Source organism: Aythya marila (assembly GCF_965140915.1).
Source record: "Aythya marila genome assembly, chromosome: Z".
Lineage (NCBI taxonomy): Eukaryota > Metazoa > Chordata > Aves > Anseriformes > Anatidae > Aythya > Aythya marila.
In genome coordinates this window covers 16631633-16653992 of record NC_139080.1, presented here as the reverse complement: position 1 = coordinate 16653992, position 22360 = coordinate 16631633, and the positions used below count along the sequence as shown (strand labels likewise).

General features: G+C 36.4%; 1 protein-coding gene across 6 annotated transcripts in view; it reads right to left on the bottom strand.

Annotated features, from left to right (window-relative positions):
- The window catches only part of PARP8 (poly(ADP-ribose) polymerase family member 8), a 127636-nt gene that overhangs the window by 17379 nt on the left and 87897 nt on the right, over positions 1-22360 (bottom strand). For all 6 annotated transcript variants that reach the window (XM_082784358.1, XM_082784355.1, XM_082784356.1 and 3 more), the window contains 5 exons: positions 19459-19525; positions 17621-17746; positions 14951-15515; positions 13580-13633; positions 13381-13476 (listed from right to left, as the gene is read on the bottom strand). In XM_082784358.1, the coding sequence (XP_082640484.1) occupies positions 13381-13476; positions 13580-13633; positions 14951-15515; positions 17621-17746; positions 19459-19525 (908 nt within the window). The remainder of the gene's footprint in view (positions 1-13380; positions 13477-13579; positions 13634-14950; positions 15516-17620; positions 17747-19458; positions 19526-22360) is intronic.

Below are 22360 nucleotides of genomic sequence, written 5' to 3'. Positions count from 1 at the left end.
TCATGCAATACCTACAAAACAAAACAAAACAAAAAAAAGCACAAACACATTTAATGTTAACTCTGTTCTCCAGATGTTTAACTGCAACATTAATTTCAAATTATGAATACAAGGCAATTATTGAGGAAGATACATTACAGTAGCATTTTAATAACGTGCAAAACATTATTAAAGTGTTGAGAACTCTAAAACTTGTAAGTACTCCTAAAGACTAAAGAAAATGAAATCCAAATACAAATAGATTACAATATCAAAATTACAACCATAGTACCCAAATGTCCTTCAGACTGTCCTATCAAACATAAAATGTCTTATATAACTAAAAATTGTAGAGAACAAATCCAGAAACTAAATGGTGGCATTCCCACTTCATAAACGCAGGCTTATTCACAGCTTGTTATTCTGCTTTTGAGAACACACTTAAAAATTTGATCCAAATGACAAAATCTTGAAGATGCTATGTTTATTTTTTTAAAAACTAATTTAACGATGCACATGTATATGTACATTTTTAGAAAATGCATTATATTTTTATTGAATAATAACTGTATCAGGGAAGGTTACATATTATTTTTATAAATAAAGGAGCTTGAATCCTTTTTTATGATACCAAAGGAAAGAAAAAAATAGAAAAAAAAAATGCTGTTTAATCATTTTTTTTGCTTTTCCAAAGAACTCAGTTCAGAATGCCATCACAATACTTGAATAAAAAATAAAATATCTGCAAATTGAATGAGACCTGAGCTTTGTGCCTTCATGAGGCCTAAAACAGAAACAAAAAATACAGCTTTATGAACAGGCATGCCTTCATATGCTCCCTTATCACTTACACTCCACAGTTACTCCACACTTACTTACTAAAAAAGTAATTAGCAGATCAACTTTTAAAAGCTGAAGTAATGAATCATAAAAAGTTAATTGTTTTAAGAATTAAAAATGAATAAACAGTTGAAACAAATATAAACAAGAAAAATAAAGCCTTCCTTAAAATTGACCCCAGTAAATGAAACTTTTTATTACAATACTGAAAACAAGCAAAAAATATTTTTGGATACTGTTTGCTTGAATCCATGTTATTGAATCCTAACTCACTGAAATTTAAAAACAAGCTTTAGCAAGCACTACTGAACTTTTGTAGCTAAGAATTCAGGTCCAGATCACAAAACAAAAACAAAAACAAAAACAAAAACAAAAACAAAAACAAAAACAAACAAACAAACAAAAAACATAAAATTTATTTGAATTCCAACTCAGGAAACAGATCCATCAGTAATAGGCATACTGCTGTATTTGTAGTTACTTGTTTGATAGCCTTTAAAATATGCATTTGTTTGTTTTCAAAGATTGTAGATTTCAATAAACATCTGAAATGTACTGCATTGATAAATTCTTACATCAATCGCTTTACAAGAGCTATCCTCTTTCAAGTCTAAGAGTATCATCCATTTGATTTATTTTATCTGCTATGTTACATTGCATTAGGCAGCAGATGAAGCCTAACATGATCCAATTCGCTGTGCCATTGCACACTAGACAAAAAGTATTTATTATTGTCATTATTCGAAGGCTTTCACATTCAGAAGGTGCTTCAATCACTGGCTTAGCTGAGGAAGCATGGTGTCACTGCCATCTTAACAATCAATAGTATATACAGACTCTCTTTAATTTGAGAGCAAAGGATTGATAAATAATTTAGCCATGAATAAGAGTGTTAAGAAAATATTCATTGCTGTCATTCTATTTATAACCTCAACAAAATAAGTTACCCGGAGATTTACAGATAGCAAATGGAACATAGGATTTGTCTTTTCTTTTTCTTTTTTTTTCTTCTTTTTTTTTTTTATTGTTGTTTTGTTTTGTTTTTCTTTTCTTTTCTTACTGTTTTATGATCCCAGAAATGTCTGAATAGCTGGAAGATTGAAATTAGGAAAATGATCATTGCACTTATGCTTGACATTTGAAAAGCTTTTTTCTCTCAGGACACTGGAGCAAAGATCTTAAGGCTGGAGAACTGCAGGTATGAGAAACAAGGCAGCAAAATCTGAGCTCTGAAGAGGAACAAAAATACTGATAGGTTAAACAAAATTCTTTTGACTTTATGTAGTTGATGTACCTGTATGCCCACTGAATATTTTTTAGAGTAAAGACTTGACAAGACAATGCTGATTGGCTTTGTCAGTCTCTTTCAAAACACAAGAAAAAACTTTTCCCAGTAATGGAAATGGGTTTCCCCAAACTCATTTCTATTTGAGAAACAAACTTGTCAGGAAGCCACATGGTTTTACTGTACAAAATTCTAGTAAATAATAAACAGCACTTCCAGATTTTTCTCTCCAATGTTTTAAACTAGTTATTAAAAAAGTAATATATCTCTAGTTTTAATTTGTCTTCCTTAATGCTTTCAAGGAAGTAAATTGTCTGCCTTCAGAAATATTGAAATACCCATCTGAACTATCTTTGGTTAAAGAAAAAAGCACAGAAAGAACTACACAGAAAAAAAATGAACTCTGTACAACCTCTGCATTCTACATATTCTCTTCAACTAAAAGCTGAACAAATATGTAGTTTTACATTACATGAAAGTGTCAGGGCTCTGTCAGTTGAATGGGGAAATAATCAGGGCCCTTCAGCTATATGGACACTTCAATAGTCTGCCTTCATATACCCACTCTAGAAGCCTTTTCATCTGAACTCTAGCCATTTTTAGAGCACTTTTGGATGTTTCTGATAGTTGTCCCAGTCTAACCCAATCGGAAGCTTTTAACTAAATTTTCCCATACACATATTACCATAGAATGTTCCAAGAGACGTTGGTATGGTCATTTCACACTACTTCAGCCACTAGCTAGGTTCAAGCATTTAAACTCTTCCCTTTCCCACCAAAAGGAAAAGTCTGGCTTAAAATTAAGCAACAGACATTCCAGGAGCCTTTCTTTGTCATATGATGATGCCAGTATCACATTTCCTTATTTTAGTTTTGTCCAGAATTGTTCATGCTAGAATCAACAGAAAAATATGAAAAAGAAGGTAATAAATCAATTATAGGAGACAGAGCTTAAAGAAAATCATAGGCTTTGTGGTAAAACTTGATTTCAAAGTGGCTCTTACACTGCTGCTAGCATTTTGCATACTGCCACTTGTCTCTTTCGTTATAATAAGATGTGAGCCCATCAGACAGAAACAGTTTTGTTCTGGCTTTGTAACTTAAATATGAGAAATGCCCCTAGCCACAACACATAAAAAAAGAACAAAAAAAGTAACAAAGTGTTAGGGGCATGCAGAATTTTACCAGTTACAACCCCTGAAGGCCCCCAGAGCTGACCGGGAAACTTTTTTTCCCAAAACTAGTGGGCAGTTGTACCTTCCCTTCAACAGTGCTCTCACACATATACCTTATATTTAACTTGAAAGGAGAAAATTAACATAATGTCATTGGCTTACACAAAACTGTTAGCTAAGTGAAGACCATCAGTGCTGAAAGACTTTTTAGTAGGATAATTATTCCAGTGGGAAAAAGGCAGAAGAAAATAAGAGCTGGGCAGTTAACCTGAGACTGCAAATGCTGAGAAGCAGAAGGCACTGATAAAAGCAGACAGCATTTTTTGAGCAGAGTAAGGCTTTCGGAGTTTTCCTTTAGCCACCCCCAATCTTTGCATGCTCAGTAGCACTCATCCACAACACTGAGAAGAAAAAAGGCTCGGTCAGAGTTTCTGCGTGAGATGATTTAAGTATCACTTCTGACAGCAGTGACCACAAATGGCAGATGGGCAAACCATCCAGCTACTATGACATATTCTGATCCCTGGACTCATGCATTACTTAAAATATTTTCCAGACATTCTTTCAATTCAAAAGAGTTGAAACCTTCATAACTGATATTGATCTCACTGTTTTCAAGTATGTGCTGCTGCTGTGCTAAGATGAGGAATGTGCAACCTTCTCCCGCATCCTGGGGGATGTCACACAGATGTTAATGAGGCTGTAGTATGACTACACCTAAAAACTCTTGATCTAAAAGGAGAAGCTCGAGGAAAGCTCAGAGGCTGACTTACAGCAAATGTAACAAATGGTAAAGGTGAAACCATTAGAGCCCATCTCACTTCTCCTAATGAAAGGAGCAGGCAGGGGATATGAAATCTATCTTCAAATCCATGTTTTGTTTCCTGCTTTCAACCATGGTAGTTGTTAAGCTTTTCTACAGGAGGAACTTCTGTCTCTCTTCATTACACTTGCTAGAAGGCTGAGGATGGAGCAGGAATAATATTCAAAATATATGGGGGGTGGGGGTGGGGGGGAGTAGAAGAGAGAGGGAAAGAAGAATGAAGTGAGGAAGGGAGATTGGTTGGTAAAGCTTTCTTTTGGAAGGGAACTTTCAAGTTTCTGAGGTTCATTTCTCAGTTTGTGCCAGGTATGGTTTTTTAGATGTATTTCTTAGTTATATTTGTAAGGAAAAGCGGTTGCTAATTCATTAACACCTGACTCCGTGGTACCTAAGAATCAATTACATTCAAGCCAACAAGGATACCATTACCACATCTGAAGACAGGGCTGCAGGAAAGCTGCTTTCCTGGCTCTTTCATAGTTTACATCTATTAGTCATGCTTTCAAATGAATGAACAAATGCTACAAAAATCTCCGTTGTATCTACAGATGTGACATATGAGGGAAATATGAGGGGTGGCTCATATTATTGACAAGTTCTTATGTTGTAGGAAAATATATATTTAAAAATAAACGTATTCAAAATTAAGTACTTAATCATAGAATTGTATACTATGGCCTAAACTTGCACTGATTTAAGAATTACTTTTAAAAATAGATAATTATAAACAAGTACATCTCTGTTCTGAATTTTCAAATGAAGTCAAACTACTGACCCAAGATCTATATAGTGTGTATATATACACACTGCCATATTTACTGAATAACCTATCTGTCTATAAATATGTAAGATAAGCTCTCTAAACAATCTCACAATATTCATGTGAAATATGAAACACACTGCTGAAAGAAGTAGGGGATACCACGGTGGTAAGCAGATATAATCTGTAGAAAGATGAAAAAATTGGTTTTATTTTCTGCTTTTCCTTTTAATTCCTATTCTTGGAAAGCTTCCAAGAATACTTTCCTAGACACTTTCCTTTTTTTTTCTTTCTTCCCTCCTTTCCAAATACATAAATAGGTGGCAAGTAAACAAATTATACAGTGCTATCTGGGCAACATGAGCTCTGGTTAAGTTCTTGGCTACAGGACAAGCTATACATTTTACACTCAGTAAACAATAAAGTGATTGAAGTCCATTCTGCCGAAGTATTGCTTGTAACAAGTGGTTTTTTTTTGTTGTTTTGTTTTGTTTTGTTTTTTTTTTTTTGTTTTGTTTTGTTTTGTTTTTCTTTTCATAAAAAGAGGTAAAACTAGACTATATGGTAGATTGAGGATAAGAAAAATTACAGTGTTATTCTACAAGAATGAAAACATCTCCATCATCTTGGTTAAACTCCAGTCTATCTAAATAAATTTGTACACCTACACTTTTCTCCATAGTTCATGTTTATTCTACTCCAGAAACCTCCCACTCCTAAACGGCATACTAATTCTGGAACATCAATACCACTGTGTTATTCACGGGTGGATAAGGAACATATATTCAAAGGATGCAGCAATCCAAGACCTATTCCAGTCAGTGGGAGCTCACCATGGCAATGATTTTACTTATCATGAATAAATCACAACTGAGCACTTTGTCATGAAAAACATTCTAAAAATGTAAGGTTACAAATATAAATACAGATATGTCACTATTACACCACTGTACTTATTTTTACAGCTAAATACTTACAACAGGTATTTCAAATATTGTTTTACATTCATATTTCATAGACAAAAGTTTAAACAGTGGAGATGTCTGCACCAGCGTTTAAATTTCAAAGAAATTAATTTAAATATTTAGTTTAGTTTTGCTTTTTTTTTTCTTTATGGCTATTTCCTGCTTTGTTCTAAAGAAAAAAAAGTCTTCATCTGATATTTCAACACAAGGTGGCAGTGTAAAGAATGCTTTCTTGACTCAAAGAAAAATTATTGATATCCAGATTTCCACAGGGTTTTTTTGTTTCTTTTTTTCATCATCTTACTGAATATGTTCAAGGATTTTTTTTCCTGTAAAATTGTCTGGCACATCTTTAAAATCCAATCCATGACATTCTTTTATCAATGACTTTAATATAGCATACACACACTAAGATAGACATTAGCTACACGTTTTAAAATTATATTTTTTTAAAGCTGCATATGATAATATATTTTTATAACACTTATTTTAATCAGATCCTTAAATATAATAACTACTTTTGATAATCACTTATGATGTCATTATATTTAAACGTTTGTCATAAAAGTAGTTTTCACATGCTGAATTCCTAAAACAAGATGTCTCTTCAGTATTATATCAGCAAAACTGTTGCATTATTAGAATAGTAATTTTTTCCCCATAATATTATTACTAGTTCTAGAGTAACATGAAGAATTTCATATGGTATTTTTAATATATTTGGTTCTTTTAATATAGAAACAAATAATGTTGAAGTTTCTTTACTATCTTATGACATCAGTTTTGCAAAACACATTTTTATGGCTAGCTGAACCAAATCATATTGTTCAGAAGGGCTCTTGGAAGACAGTTCATTTTATCTTTTCATATTGGACTAGCTCTATCTAAGCTTTACCTGAAGCTAAAAATAGTATTATCTAAAGCTTTATCAATCCTTGGCACAGGTTGCCCAGAGATGTTGTGCAGTCTCCCTCCTTGGAGGTATTCAGAAGCCATCTAGACATGGACCTGGGCAACCTGCTCCAGGTGCAGCAAGGTGCTTGAGCAGGGCAGGTAGGACCAGATGGCCTCCAGAGATCCCTTCTTGCCTGTGATTTTGTGCAAAGAGAAGCCAAACTATCTTTCACATTTGTATATTTATACGAGTTTTATATTTATACGCAGGAAGTGCCTTCTTTTTCAAGCCCAAACACCATATACAGGAGCAGAGCAAGGACCCTCCTCAGCAGCATCTTCCCTGTTGGTGTTTCTATCATTGCCAGTACTAATTTAGCCAGCCTTCCCCTTTCTAGAGCAATTCACACAGAGAAAACCACAAGAGGACACACTACCTTTCATCCTGCATCTAGACTAAAAATTCTTTAGGGCGGGTATTAAAGAATCTCTTCATCTTTGTGCATGGACAACAGGGGAAAAAAAGCCTACAACGTTAACAGCAACAGGTCCTCATTTTCCACACATCTCTAAAATCTGTAAGAATGGACAATAATCAGGAATCAAAAGGGAGAAAAAGGACCTTTCTAATGAGTGAAATGAATTCATCTTATCTTATTAAGAAAAATAAATATCGTAGATGCACGTGAAGATTTTGTTCCTGGTTAAGAAGGAGCTAGTATTTACAAATACCCAACTACTGCAAGTATAAGACTGCAATCTCTCTGTTGGCCTTTTGCTGTAGAAGGTATACAAAAACATGTTAACAGATATGTTTGTCTTGGTGTTTATTCATCATATAAATCATAACAGACAAATAGATACAGAAAATACTGCACAAAAACTGAGGATACTATATCCATTTATCTTAGTGTGATTGGAACAATTTAAAGTCTAGTATAAAACAAAAGTAATTTGATTGACTCAGGTGAAATTCTCTTTTGTTCAGACACTGCTTTCCATAAAACTCTAAATAGTTAAAAATCTCTAAAAAAAATCTCTGAAAAAATCTCTAAATGCAGTGGATGAAACAAGCTTCAGCTTCAGGGGGTGTTCGCTAGGAATGCCTGCCCAACAGTAGAGTACCACAGTACTGTGGAATGGGGTCTGCAGCTGTGGGTAACATTTCCTAACATTAGTTCTAATATTTAGTCTAACATATTAGTTTGACAAACATCAGGATGATTTTACTATTTTTACTATCTATGTGAGAAACCAACCATTTGAAAACATCATAAAAAACAATTCAAAATATTCTTGAAACAATTCAAGTCTCAGTAGGAAAATTTGGCCATTAGTTTACAAACAAGTAGTAGTCTACATCTTACTGACCTACAACTATGTTCAGAATAATTCAAAGACAGCAAAATAAGGCCATTGTCTAATGATTCAAATGAGCAGACTTCTCCTGCTTTCAGATGTTGGTTGATGCTCGCCTGACCATGAGCCAGCAGTGTGCCCAGGTGGCCAGGAAGGCCAATGGCATTCTGGCTTGTACGGGGAATAGTGCAGCCAGAAGGACCAGGGAGGTGATCGTCCCACTGTACTCTGCTCTGGTGAGGCTGCACCTCAAGTACCATGTTCACCTATGGGCTCCTCAGTACAAGAAGGACGTCAAGGTCCTGGAGCATGTCCAGAGAAGGGCTACGAAGCTGGTGAAAGGCCTGGAGCACAAGTCCTGTGAGGAACAGCTGAGGGAACTGGGGTTGTTTAGTCTGGGGAAGAGGAGGCTCAGGGGAGACCTTATTGCTCTCTACAGCTGTCTGAAAGGAAGGTGTGGGGAGCTGGGGGTCAGTGATAGGACTAGAAGGAATGGCCTCAAGTTATGCCAGGGGAGGTTTAGGTTGGAAATGACATTTCTTCTCAGAAAGAGCAGTCAGGCACTGGAATGGGTTGCCCAGGGAGGTGGTGGAGTCACTGTCCCTGGGGGTATTTAAGGAAAGGTTGGACATGATACTTAGGGACACGGTTTAGTGGGTGACATTGGTGGTAGGGGGATCATTGGACCAGATGATCTTGGAGGTCTTTTCCAACCCTAATGATTCTATGTTTACCAGGTCTGCTTTCACCATCACTCCTTAGCACAAAACCTACATCTGACCTTGTTCTTCCCACAATTTTTCAAAGCTGAGTGAAGAGACACTTAAGAAGAGACTGACTGCAGAGCTCCTGAGCTGTGCAATACAGGTTGCGTTTCAGGAGGAAATGTGATTCTTTATGGGCCAAAAAGGCACAATTTGGATGTAATGGATCACAGAATCACAGAACTGTAGGGGTTGGAAGGGACCTCAAAAGATCATGCAGTCTTAAACCTCACTATTAATTTCAAGATTGTTTCTTGATCCTTTTGTATATAGGACTATATATGTATATGTAGAAATATGCAGGATTCAGATCATTATCAGCAATAACTGTATGAAATAGCAACAGCCTATGCTATGCAAAAGGTCAAATAATACTTCTTCTTCTTAGGATCATTAAACTTTCCCCACGCTTTACAAAAAAGCTGCAAATCATACTATGCACTGATTTCAGGGAATCTACAGTTTTCAGTGGCATTCCATGGAAGCTATGCAGTTTAGCATTTATAACTTTGGGTGCACTGTAAATAATAATTATCATGTGATATTATATGATTATGTTCTTGAAATAAATACTAAAAGAACATGCTGTGAAGAGAAATTGCATTGATCCTCATCTCATATGGAAAAGGTAGGAATACCTACAGGGAAGCACTGCCAAATTCATTGACTCTTTAAAAAAAAGTAAAGGATGGAATGAAGTAATAGACCACATACCTTTATAAAAAAAGAGTGGTACACAATGCTACAGTAGTGGTACACAAGTAGTACTTTTCTAAGACCCCTTCCTCCATTTCAGAGAACCTTCATCCTTTACCTTCACAGCAATCCAGCTGTAGTTCCCCATGACAGCATTATGTTTGTGTTTTAAAGTTACAATGTCTACATACCATATTTTTATATGTGCAAACACTTTTGGAGTACATGCAGGGACTGTATACAGTATTCTTCTGTACATCAGGGAACTTCTGAAGCTCAAAAGAGAACTGGTTGTTTGTCATCCAAAGTCCATAATTTGTTCCACAAAGTAATTATCAGGAGAAATATAAGAATTTCCTCTCTGTTCATCTTCAGTACGTCACTAAGATAGCCTAACAACTTCCAAAGATTTCTGTGTTATGACAGGATCCCTGAACCTGCAGGAAGCATTTGCATGGTTAGATTAATACCGCAGGCTCTGGAGTAAGACAGGTGTCCATTGTAAGAGCATGAAACTAAATGTATGCAAGTGTGCTGTGCAGCTGTTGTACGACAGACATCTTCCAATGGTACATCTGACAAGTGGATCTAGTGTCTAAATTAAGCTGTTCAAAAATGACACATCTTGTCATCAAGTTCCTCTTACCTTATGGGAAATAAGATGTCAAGATTTTAAGAAAGCAGAAGTAAATTGAAATAGGTATTAAAAACAGACCACCACGCCTAAAATGTATTCTAGGAAAAAGAGTCACAGTTCTCAGAAGAAAGCTTGCACTGAGAGAGACTAATTGAAAGGTAGTGTATAACCAAGACAAAAACACAGCCTGTAGTGCAAATCTGCAGAAAGGAAAAACTTTTCATAACTTGGCTTGGTATTTTCAGCTGTACCAGGGCTGACACCAGAATCGTGCAAGTCATTAATGATCATCACAAAAAATTACACCAAGCTATAGGAGTTTTAAGTATCATTAAAGTATTAAAATAACGTTATTATTGTGTGATGGCAATTGTTTAAAATTTTATCTGTATTTCAAGGAAATTAATTAAACTACACCACAGTTCAGAAAAGGTCTCGGGCAGACATAATAAAGGACTGCAAAATTAAACTTTTTACTGGCATCACAGAATCACAGAATCACAGAATGGCTAAGGTTGGAAGGGACCTCTGAAGATCTAGTCCAATCCCCCTGCCAAGCAGGATCACCTGCACATTGTGCAGGATGGCACCCAGGAGGGTTCTGAATATCTCCAGAGAAGGAGACACCACAACCTCTCTGGGCAATTAGTATGTCTCCTTTGAAACTGTATAAAACTCCACTAAATAACCCAGGATCCAAGTCACAGAAGTGAAACTCATCACTAAGTATACATACACCCAGACACGACCCCACCTTCATCTGTGTGGAGGAACTATTGAAAGAGAATGGTAATCCATCCATGAATGTTTAATCTGTGGCATCTCATTCGATACAGAGAGACTATGTAATGGCTTTGAGACATGGCTATCTGTAGAAGATGGGATCAAGACACAGAATCTAAAAATAAAAGCAGCTGATGATGATGACAGCTGATGAAGTTACTGTGGTATCAAAACCACAAGGACTCTCAACCTCTTTATCCACTAAGGATATTAAATATGGGATCCATGAAGTGACCTAAGGCTAGATCCCATGTAGCTTTACCTTTAATGACAGTCCTCTCCATTCTACTTAATAAAGTACTGTATTTCTTAGATCTTCTATTGCAGCAGTATTAAATGTATTGTTTCAGTCAGGTCACTCTTTGCTCCCTTTATATGTATACATTTATATAAACACACAGAGGAACATACGCACACTTACGTGTAGATGTAGCAGCAATAAAGCCTACATTTGACTACTATAAGCTGCCTCTACCAGAGCTTTCAGAAGAATGAATCATAAATTTCCTTAAGATCCTTTAGCAAACTCAAGCTAGATTCAAACTAAGATCCTTCCCTTCTCACCTACAGCACTGCAGAATCATTAATGGAGACTCTACATTGCTTATTGAGTCATTCAAGCATACACAGAGCATGCTAGATTTCTTCCTGCTATCTCCATCTCTCCAGGTTATGCAAGGACACCTTTGCATTTTTGCAAAGCTTGTTAGATTATGCTGCTTGCAAAGGCACTGAGGAATATGTGTCCAATGGCAAATATATTTTTAACTTTGTTTAGAAGCACTGACAAACTCAAAAGGATAGCAAAAATGCACTTTCTTTATGCTGAGAGATGTCTGAGAGAAAAGTCATTCTGAGGGATTTTGATCTCTAGGGTAGGAAAGCACGATTTTTATTTTTTGTTTTTTATTGTAGAGCAGGTAACTTTCAATTTTATTTCATTTTAATAGTTCAATAGTTGTGTGAGCAGGAAGAAACCCTGCTGTTTGATTCGTCCCATGGACAACAGATAAAACCTGGTGATTTATATAATTTTATTATCCAAACTTTACATATAACTCACTTTGTCTTATCTCATTCTGTCACAGACTGCACACATAGTAATACATTCAAAGGTGACAGAGAAGGAATTGGTGCCTTTTCCACAGGCTTCTATTCAGGGTTTGGTTGCTGACAGATCTGACAGAAAGCCATATTTTTAAAAGGCAGATATGAGCATGAGGGGGCAAATAGCCTACTCAAAAAGTACACAGATTTACCTATGGCTTAAATCGGTAAATCCAATAAATAGATGCTTTTGCAAATCCTATTCGCAGCATATATGCATACCATGCCTGCAGTCAGAATGCTTGACCATGGTGCCACTGAGAGTCACAGGGAATAACTCTGACATGACTTCTGTGTAAGCAGTAACCTTTCTGAATTTAATTCCACAGGACTATCATAGGTGATGCCTGCTTCAACTCATATGTAGTTGCTAGCCACACTGAAAAACTGTTATGAATGGTGTCGGACCATTCATACACTGATATTAAATACAATTTTCCACAGCTTTAGTGGTTTTTTTAGATTACACAGGGTTCCATAGAACTCATAATAGGTGAAATGAGAAGGATTCTGAACTGCAAGGTCAGTCCTAAAATTAAGAAATTTTATCCTCCTATATACTCTTTTACAGTACTGCACACATCCAGTAGCTTGAGGCAAAGATTAATTTCAGAATGAATCTTATTCTTGTTTACTGCATGCACTCCCAAACAGCATGAGAGGGTGCATCATTTAGCATGTAAAATTCCTGGTTCTCATTCATATGGGACTCGAAGAAAGGAAAACCTGCAAAACTGGCCAGACTGTGGGCATACCACCACAGTGCTCCTGGCCTCGGTCACTGCTAGATCAGACAATTCAAAGAAAATCTCCTCATGGCTTTTTTATCACAATACAAAGAATGTTTCTTTCCAGAGGTCCATGAGCAAATAAGGGCCAGAAGCACTTCAAGACCTTGTAGCATTATCACTAGTGTATCATCTGAATAGAGATGAGATAGAAGCTCAAGGACTGACATGACCCTGAGCTTTTAGAAGGGTGCTAGAGGAACGTGAAAACATCCCAGTGCACTTCCTGTAGCTTATCTGATAATGGCTACTCTAGCATAATAGCTGTCAGTGAAATATATAACTCTTTTAAATTTCTATGATTACTATGCAAGGCTACTTCTCATCTCCCTTACTTACAATATGTTTGTTTTTTTTTAATTTGAGAGTAAAATCTAGTTAATATGCATTACGTTTTTGCATCTTAAATGAACAATAGGATGAAACAAATCTGAAATAATTCAATAGTTTAACAACTTTGTGTGGTCCACTACTACTTAAGGCGTTAGAAAATGCATTGTTTATCCCAGCAAGCATACAACTTACCCTCAGCATAGGGCCATTCTGGAACACATGGGGCTCATCACAAACAACACAGTATTCATTCAATACTGGTATCCGCTGCTCAGCAAATTCAATAGTCTGAGAACAATGAAAATGACAATAACAACATCTGCTTAAAAATAATTAACAGTCAGCATGTGCTCCAGAATGTTTCAAAAATGGGTAAGATATGGCATCCTACCTGCACAAGAAAGCCACGGTCTCGTACCGGAATGCATTTTGCACCATAATTTTGCTGCAAGGAAAGAAGTTGAGGCAACTTCAGTTTTGGTAGACTAATTATATGGAAATGGCAAAACGTTTGTAATGTTTGTATGCAGATATGCTAATTAAACAATATTTGCATCTAAAAAGATATCTAATTTGCATTAACCATTACAAATAATCAATCCTTTTACTTATTTGCTGAATGTGAGATGGATTTTTAGCTTTTCTAAAATCTGATAAGGTTTTATACCCTAGTATCCCCAAAACTTTAATCTCAAATGGAAACACCCACACCTTCACTCCACTCTGAAGAACTGGCATTTAGTAAGTTTAAATTTTAACTGCATATTGTCTATCTAAATATGGACTGTGTGCTTAGGCTTGAATGACTAATGTAATTCACAAAAGTGATGAAAATCTTTTACATCTTTTAAAATCTCACCTCTGTGAGCACCATGCTAACAGGTCTCTGTGCTCAGATCCCACTCAGGTTCCTCCTGCCTTTTTCTTTCAATGTACGACAGCATAAATTAGAAAGTACTTTTGTTATAGGAGTCAGTAAGGTACAGAACTCCCTCTAGGCTGACATTTATTTTAATCAGCCCTTGTTTTGAATAAGAATCAGATTGGCTCCACAGGCAGAAGAAGAAGAATTAAGTGTGAGCTCAATGTCTTAAAATAACAATATGTGCTACCCTTTGTTTTCTCAATCAATCATATCTCTGGGGAAAGAAAGGTGGGCATTGTGGGCCTAACTCCTTCCCTGACCTCCAGCTGCCACCAATGCATTTGAAGGCTAAATTTTTCACAAAGCACAAATGTGCAAGAGGTGAGCTGAACCATGACTGCATTTCTTCCAGTATGCTGTTAAATGCAGACGAAAAGACCAGAAGGAGAGGTGACATGGCACCTTAATGAGCCAAAGGATGGTTGATTCCCCCATGAAGCAAACAGGGAAATTAGTAAAGACCTCTGTGACCATGTCAATTTTGCAGCAGAGAAGCTCACACTGTCTCCTCTTCCTGCAGCAAGAAAGGAGGTAGGGAAGGAAGTGTGTGATTGAACTTTTCCTGTGGCCAGCAACTGTACAGTGAGCTATATTCAAGGTGAGTTGTGAAGTCTGTCTTCACCTAGGTAGATTCTGGTTTTACGGCATAAATGTATGAGTAGTTTAAATCCACCTTAAAAAGCTGACTCCATTATTCTTCAGTTACTTTTAAAAACTTCCAAAATATCCTCAAACATACCCCCTGAATATTAATACTTTTGCACAATAAGCATAACAACATGTTTGAAAAATAATTAGGGGTAAATGAGCAGAATAAAAAAAAGAAACACTACGCACAGCAGCTTGTGAAGGTGATGATGAAGATGGTGTTAAGATACCAATAAGCCCTGAGGTAAGAGAGAGCCTCCTGCCCTCTGCTATGTTGGACTCCTTGAAAGGCTCCATTTTGGATGATTTAGGGGCATTGGAGTAGGTCTTGCTGAGTAACTTCTGATTCTTCAATCCATCCAATTCTTCCATTCTAAGATTACTAGAGTAAGACCTACTTAACAGTTTATGGGGCTTCAAGGTGCTGTTGTGCTCACATCGAGGATCCCCAGAACATGACCTACTTAATAACTTATGGGACTTTAAAGTGATGCACTCTTCCTGCTTGACAGCTGCAGAGCAAGAACGGTTCAACAGTTTGTGTGATTTAATAGCCATTGTCTGTTCAGCCCTAGGGTCACTAGACAACGAGCGGCCAAAGGTTCTGTGAGATTTTGTGGCACACACATCCTCCGCCTTAACTGTGCTAGAGCAAGTCCTCCTCAGCAGCTTGTGAGTTTTGGAGATGCCATCCTGTTCTGACTTCAGTTTTGATTTATTTTTACCACAGCCAGGTGGAGGATAACTCGGCGACCTTAAAAATAAAGAAGGGGAAGACATAATTGGAGGATAATCAAAAATGTGTGTGAAATAAGCAAGTCCAGATATATGTCCAAATTTTTAAGTGCTGCCCATCTTCATGTATTTAACTAATGGCAAACACAGCCCAAAATAATAATAATAATTAATAATAATAATAATAATAATAATAATAAAAGGTATGTAGAACCAATTTTCCAATACCTTCTTAGTCCCATGTATACACAAACTCTCACTGATTGACAAGATGACTAACTCTTTACGTAGAAGTTAGGGCTATATACTTACAGCTGTTGGTACAGGTCCCTACATCTTTAAACAAACTTTTCATTCAGGAAAATAATTTTGAAATGGAAAGTGTATATTTCACACAAGATTATAATGCATTCATCTTATCAAAATGTGTCATTCCATCATGGCATGATCCCATTCAAATTATTGTCTTTTGGGCATGGAATCACAATTTCTATGTGCAGATGCTATGGAAGATATAATGAGCAATGAAATTTGCAGGCAGTAAAACAAATTTAATTCTGCTGAAATTAACTTTTTTTAAAAACCTCACAGTAATCTGGATGCTTTGTGGAAGATCATTTGATGCTCTTCTGTCCTGTTTTAAACAGATTCTAGCTCTTTAACACTGGAAATGAGAAGGCATGGGGCTCACATTTTGAATACAGAAGTAAGAGAACAAAAGACTTTTTTTTTTTTTAAACAAAACAATACACACTTGATCTCTTACATTTCTATAACGTTCACATTCAACTGTCTTTGCAAAGCAAGAATCAGCATCAGGTATGCCAAATCATTTTTCTATGGTTTATAAGGAACCCCAATCTTTCTAGTGTTTTTGGACTCCAGTCAAGCAAAAAAGAGGTGAAACCCCAAGGGGAGAGGTTGGCAGCTTTCCTCACCCTGCTACCAAGTGATGACAGCAGAAAATGCATGTGGAGGCTGACTCACAGTTGCAGTTAGCTCATTACCACCCTCGGGCAGAAAGAAAGTAGGAATGGCGCTCTATGGAGAGAGAGAAGTCCCCACATTTGGACTAAGTGATCTCTGCAACTGTAGTAGCAGCCAGCAAATCAACAGGAGAAGGATTGATCTGTCTTTTGTCTGCCCTTTCTGAATAAAACCAAACCCCAAGTTTCAGCAAGCACGGGACATGGTGTGGCATGGTAGGCAATGAGCAAGCCTACCCTCTACCCTAATTATAACACCATCTTCTTCTTCTACATTTGAGAAGACAGATCTTCAGTCATCTTTAACATTCCTCCCTTCATCAAATGTGGGTGACTTCCGTACTAACCATCTATATTTATTTTTTTAAATACATGGAAATTAGAATTGTAAAATTCATCAAGAAGAAGCAATGTTCAAATAAGTACTCAATACAAATTCACAGAAGGGGTGATTTGTCAACCCTTCATAAGCAGGCAAACATGCTAGAGTAAATAGCCGTATTCCTGAAAGGGGTAAAACCATAGCCTCATTTTACAAGTCCTTGAGAGTATAGGTAACATAATCAATTCAAATGAACAATTCACAAACTATCTTCATATGTTTTTAATGCCTTTGTTTTTTGAAATTCTGTGCCTACATTTCAGAAATAGTGAACACTCATTTACTCAACTAGTGGAGAGGAGTGGGTGTTCAGCAGCTCTTAAAATCAGTCTTTGATTAAAGACCGTTCTAGATTTTTAAAAAATAATAATAATACATACAGTTGTGCAAAGAACAGCTGGACAACCACAAAATTACATATATATGTTCTTGTTCTTCAAAGTAGCAGTCAAATGCTACCAAGCTACTAAAGATTTAAGTACAACCAAGTTAAGTAATATAAAATCAATTATTTCCAGTTATAGATGAATCATGGCTGTTTCAGAGCATTGAAATACTCTTCCTTCAAACAGTCTTAGAAACTGCAGTAGTACCCAGTTTGCTTTTGAAGTCATGCAAGGAAATCACTGGAAACACATGAGGTAAGATAGAAACAGAGCACTCCTCTGTGGAGAAAAGTCAACATTTCACCTTTTGAAGTATGCTGTGGATTTTGAACAGGGTATGATAGTAACAGCGCATTTTCCTTGCTATTACCTGCGCAATGTAGAAAAGATGTGCAGAGGAGATTTCACCTTTTTGTCAGACAACTTCTTATTGTGCGTACAATTAGATTTCTCTTTGCTGTTCTTCCACTGTTGTGTTACAAATGTCTGCATGATTCTGCAAATTAGGAAAGAGAAAAAAGATTTTCTCATCATAGCCAAGTCATATCACTTAAATATTAGGGTTTACCTGTGAACCATGTAGGCTAGATAATGCAACATCCTCACCCTAGAGGCAGAGTTTCTCTATCATATATGTGGACCAATGACTAGGCACTTCAGTTCTTTAAAATTTGTGTTCCCCCCCACCCCAGATAAGACTAATTCACATGGAAATCTTATTAAGAATAATGTCTGCATAAAATACCACCACAAGACTTAATAGACACATGCCTGTCATGTGAAACACATGCCTCTCATCTAAAAACAAACTGATTCAGAGACATCCCATTCAGCTCTAGGCATCTGTCTGCCCAGTGAATGCAGAGACAAGATACAGCATCCACACTGCTCAGGTAGGAGCACATTTCTCCAAAGGCATAAAGGTAGGCATGTCAAGGATTACACTACCCAGAGGGGTTTATAATGAAGCTAGAGCCAGACACTTTCCTGATGTGCACACCAAAAGGCAGAGGCCACAAGTCGCTCTAGGGGAAGCTAAAAATCATAAAGGCTATAAAGAAAACACATCCACAGGAAAAGTGGCTAAGTACAACAGATTACCAAGAAAGGCTTCAGATTTTCACACCTCAACTGCCTGAGGTTCTTAGTGAACCAATTTAACTTTTAATTTAGTGCAACTTGGGGTGGAAGGTTGTTTTAGATGACCCCCAGAAGTCCCTTCCAAGCTACGTTATTCTGTGGTTCTAATCTAGCATTCAGGGTCTATGAGCACTAAGCTAAAGAGAAAGTAGAAGTCAGTATGGACATTACTGAAAATTTAGTGAATCTTCAAATATGAATAATCTGGTGCTCGTAGCCACAACAGGCCATGGTGTTCACAAGTATTCTGATTTCTGCTCATCTGTGGTTTATTTACTTGAAAATGTCCTATGGGTGCCTTTGGTAATTACCCAGTACACAAATCAGAGGCAGTGCTCATACTAAAATTTTTTAAAAGAGTTTTCTTGTGTGGAGAGCTTTTTAATTTTTTTCTTCAAAGTCATGTATCAGAGAGATTTTAATAACTGTTTCATTCGCAAGACTATGAAAATGCTGCACTAAATTTCTTTAAACACCAAACAGCAAAAGATTTTTTTTTCTTAAGGGAGCCTTACTATTTCAAGGATCAAATATTGAAGCCTATATTCCTGTCATTTCATTACACATACACAAGCACATAAGAAAAAATTACTCAGCGAAATCCTATTAAATTGAATTGTATCAGGAACACATGAAACTGCTGTTTTTTTTCTACTATTCTTTCTTCTTGTCCTCAAAACTGGGTGGCCTGATTACTTCGGCAAACCTTAGAGGCCACCATGAAAGTATTGCCTCCTTATGGTATTCATGATGCTCAGAAAGATTCCTGCTAGAGACCTCATAATCTGAGCAGAAACATTAAATCAAACACTTAGCTACTGTCTTTTCAAACTTATGTATCTTACTTTCTAAATGACAGTAAAGTGACAGAAAACCCTGGCAGACAGCACAAACCAGGTTCTCTGCAACAACTGTCAAAACAACCTACAGAGGAAAAAATGCTACTTTTACTTGAATAAAACCAAAACACTTTCATCCAACCAATCTGACAACCTGTGACATGGGCCAGGAACTAAGAAATACGTCATGTTTACTTAAAAAGAGGGGTTCACACTTTTCCAGACTTACTTTTTCAGCTGATGTCCCAGCCCAAATCTTTCCTTAGTAGAAATCTGAAATACATCCACAGTTGGCACTATGGAAAATGGAGATATTGTTGAGTTTAAATGAATAATCAAAATCATAACCATACAAATTATATTTAAGGACTCTGTTCTATTCGGACCTTTACTGTAAGTAATGGCATTGAAGCAATGGTTAAAGCAGTCGTGTCACCTGAGTCTATGAAGAAATGAAGGGCCATTTTTAGGAGTATCAGCCAATATCATTTGTTGTCTTAACAAAAGGATGTTTTAAAAATTGGATTCCCTAGAATGTATGTCTTCCCACTACTGTTAATTATACAAATGTACCTTTGTTACTAGAGAGCTTTGTTACTAACTACTGATTAAATGTATCTGGGCTGGTAATTCATCTCATCTTATCTCATAATTTTTCTTCCAAGTAAATAGTCTTTACATACACAGATTAAAATGCCCTATCTATAAATAAATTTATGTACTGAATATATTCTCAGTTGAGAAGTCTGAGTGCACTATTTGTTACCTTTTGTTAATAATACCCATGGGACAATCTCAATAAACTGCTAGATGTAGTTACTGTAGTCCAAAGTGAACTTGCTGTCGCTGAAAACAACGATTTTATCCCTTTGTAACTGAAAACAAAATTAAGCCCTTTCCGTGAAAGATATTATATACTTTAGCGTGTCATATTGGACCTGATGATCTCTTGAGGTCCCTTCCAACCCTTACAATTCTGTGAATTCTGTGATCAAACATATCAGGTTTTCTGCAATAAAATGAGAGTTTTCACACCTAATCTGATCTTCAGAATTCTATAAAGGTGTAGTTCACCTGAGTATTTCCTTTATTTTTCAGAAGACTATTGTATCTAAGAATTAAAATTTTCTAAATAAAAGTAAACTAATTTAAGTTCCTCTTAAGACCTTAGAAACTTACATGACCTTAGATCTAGATGCGGAGAAAAACCCCTTATCTAATCAATTATTTATCCACACTGTTACAGTTCCTATGACTACGAGGAAAATGACAGTGGAATGAACTGAGTTTACTAGTATCGGGTTTTCCTTCTGTGGGCATTTTTACAGAAGATGCTTAATACTCATCATCTAAGTGCCTGATGTATGCATTCCAGTGGCCAAGTGACCCTGCATTTTACTCAAGACCCATCCTACCAGTGATACATCCACATTCATCTGTCAGAAAATTGAAAACATTAGGGATAGAGGCTAGAAATTAGCTCCTGGTATTATTAAAATCTTCGAGTAACACAGAAGAAGCAGGTGTCAGAAGTCCAGCATTTGTTGCGAGACCCTCAGGTCCTTGAGGTGGAACAACAGCCAACACATATTGCAAACGCAAATGAGACTATATACCTTGTATTACATAAGGAACTAATGACCATAGTAAAATAAAAAGGAATGAAAATAAAAAATCTGGGGTTTCTTCTTAGAAAATCAGTACTTTTAAATCTGTATTATTCTGATCACTCTTAACCAGAATGCCAGTTTATCTTTTGATTTCCCTTTTACAAATTAATTTAAAAAATAAAATGCAGTGTATATAAACTTGCCATCCAATTTCACTTAGTTCAAAACACTGTAAATGCTTGCCCCAATATTCTTACTCAAATATAACCTCATCTTTTAAAGATAAACTGATGATTTTTTCAAAAGGAAGAAATTACTTGATTAGGGACAGCAATGTCCTTAGATTTTCAAATTTGGGATGCGTGGTAGGGTGTGGACTATCTTCAGAGAGAATTACAACACTCAGTTTCACCAATCTTAAAATCTGATGTCTAGACTGTAATTCTTGTCTAAACTCTAAAATCAGAGGAGACAGCCCAGTATCCTCAAAGGCTGATTAATCCTAATCTCAGATAGGTTTCTAAGGCCTGGGGGAGAAACTGCTCTCAGGTAAAACAATGAAAAAAGTCATTAACTAGAAGAATGACTGTGTAAAATCAAGATAGTAAACAGCTGGAAGGTGGTAAAAATATCCCCCTTTGTGCTTTGGAGTATACTGCACACAAGAAACTTGTTTCTTTTATCAGACAAAAGAAAGTATTAAAAGAGAAATATACGTGTCACAGAGTTGTGACTTGGTAATCTCAAAACAACATATCCAAGGAGCAAAAGGAGTATTCAGAGAAAGAGCCTTATTACACAAAAGATTGTGGATTTCATTCTGCTGTTTCTGGTAAATAAAGAGGCGTGGCTGAAACAGCAGACGTAACAAAGGAGCATTTGACTCTGGCCCTGATCTTGCCCCTCAGTAGTCAAGTGCCACCATAATCAGTCAGCTGCAGGACGGAGTACTAAACATTCTGTTTTAACCTTGTCAGCAGTGCAGAAGATAACTCTTGTTACTTCTCATTTCACTGGATCATTTCTTATTGCATGATGCTCTTCACACTTCAGTCTTTCTTATTTGCTGCACTTTTAAAAATTACATTTTGATAGAAATATTCTGAATACTAACACTGCTACTTCCTATGGCAAATAACTATTTTAAGATCTCCAGAATTAATAAAAGATCAAAGCAATAAAATACAGGCAAAAGGACCAAAGTCAAGCAAAAAAATAAGGGGTTGTAACGAAATGCTCATTGGAACTAACAGAATATAACTGATAGTTAGCATCAGCAGACAACATATCCTATAAAAATAGCTCATTGGGACAGATTTTGCTAAACACATTATGACTTGAAATATCTATTCAATTTGCAGAGGCAGAATTCTCCTACAGATACAAGCCTGAATTGACAGCTTGCACTGGAAGCCTCCAAATCCAGGCAAGTTATGATCCAAGTCACACACTTCTTGACTTTACTCTGTAAAAATATATCTGAAGTTGACTATTGCATATGAATGTTTCCAAATCTTCTCT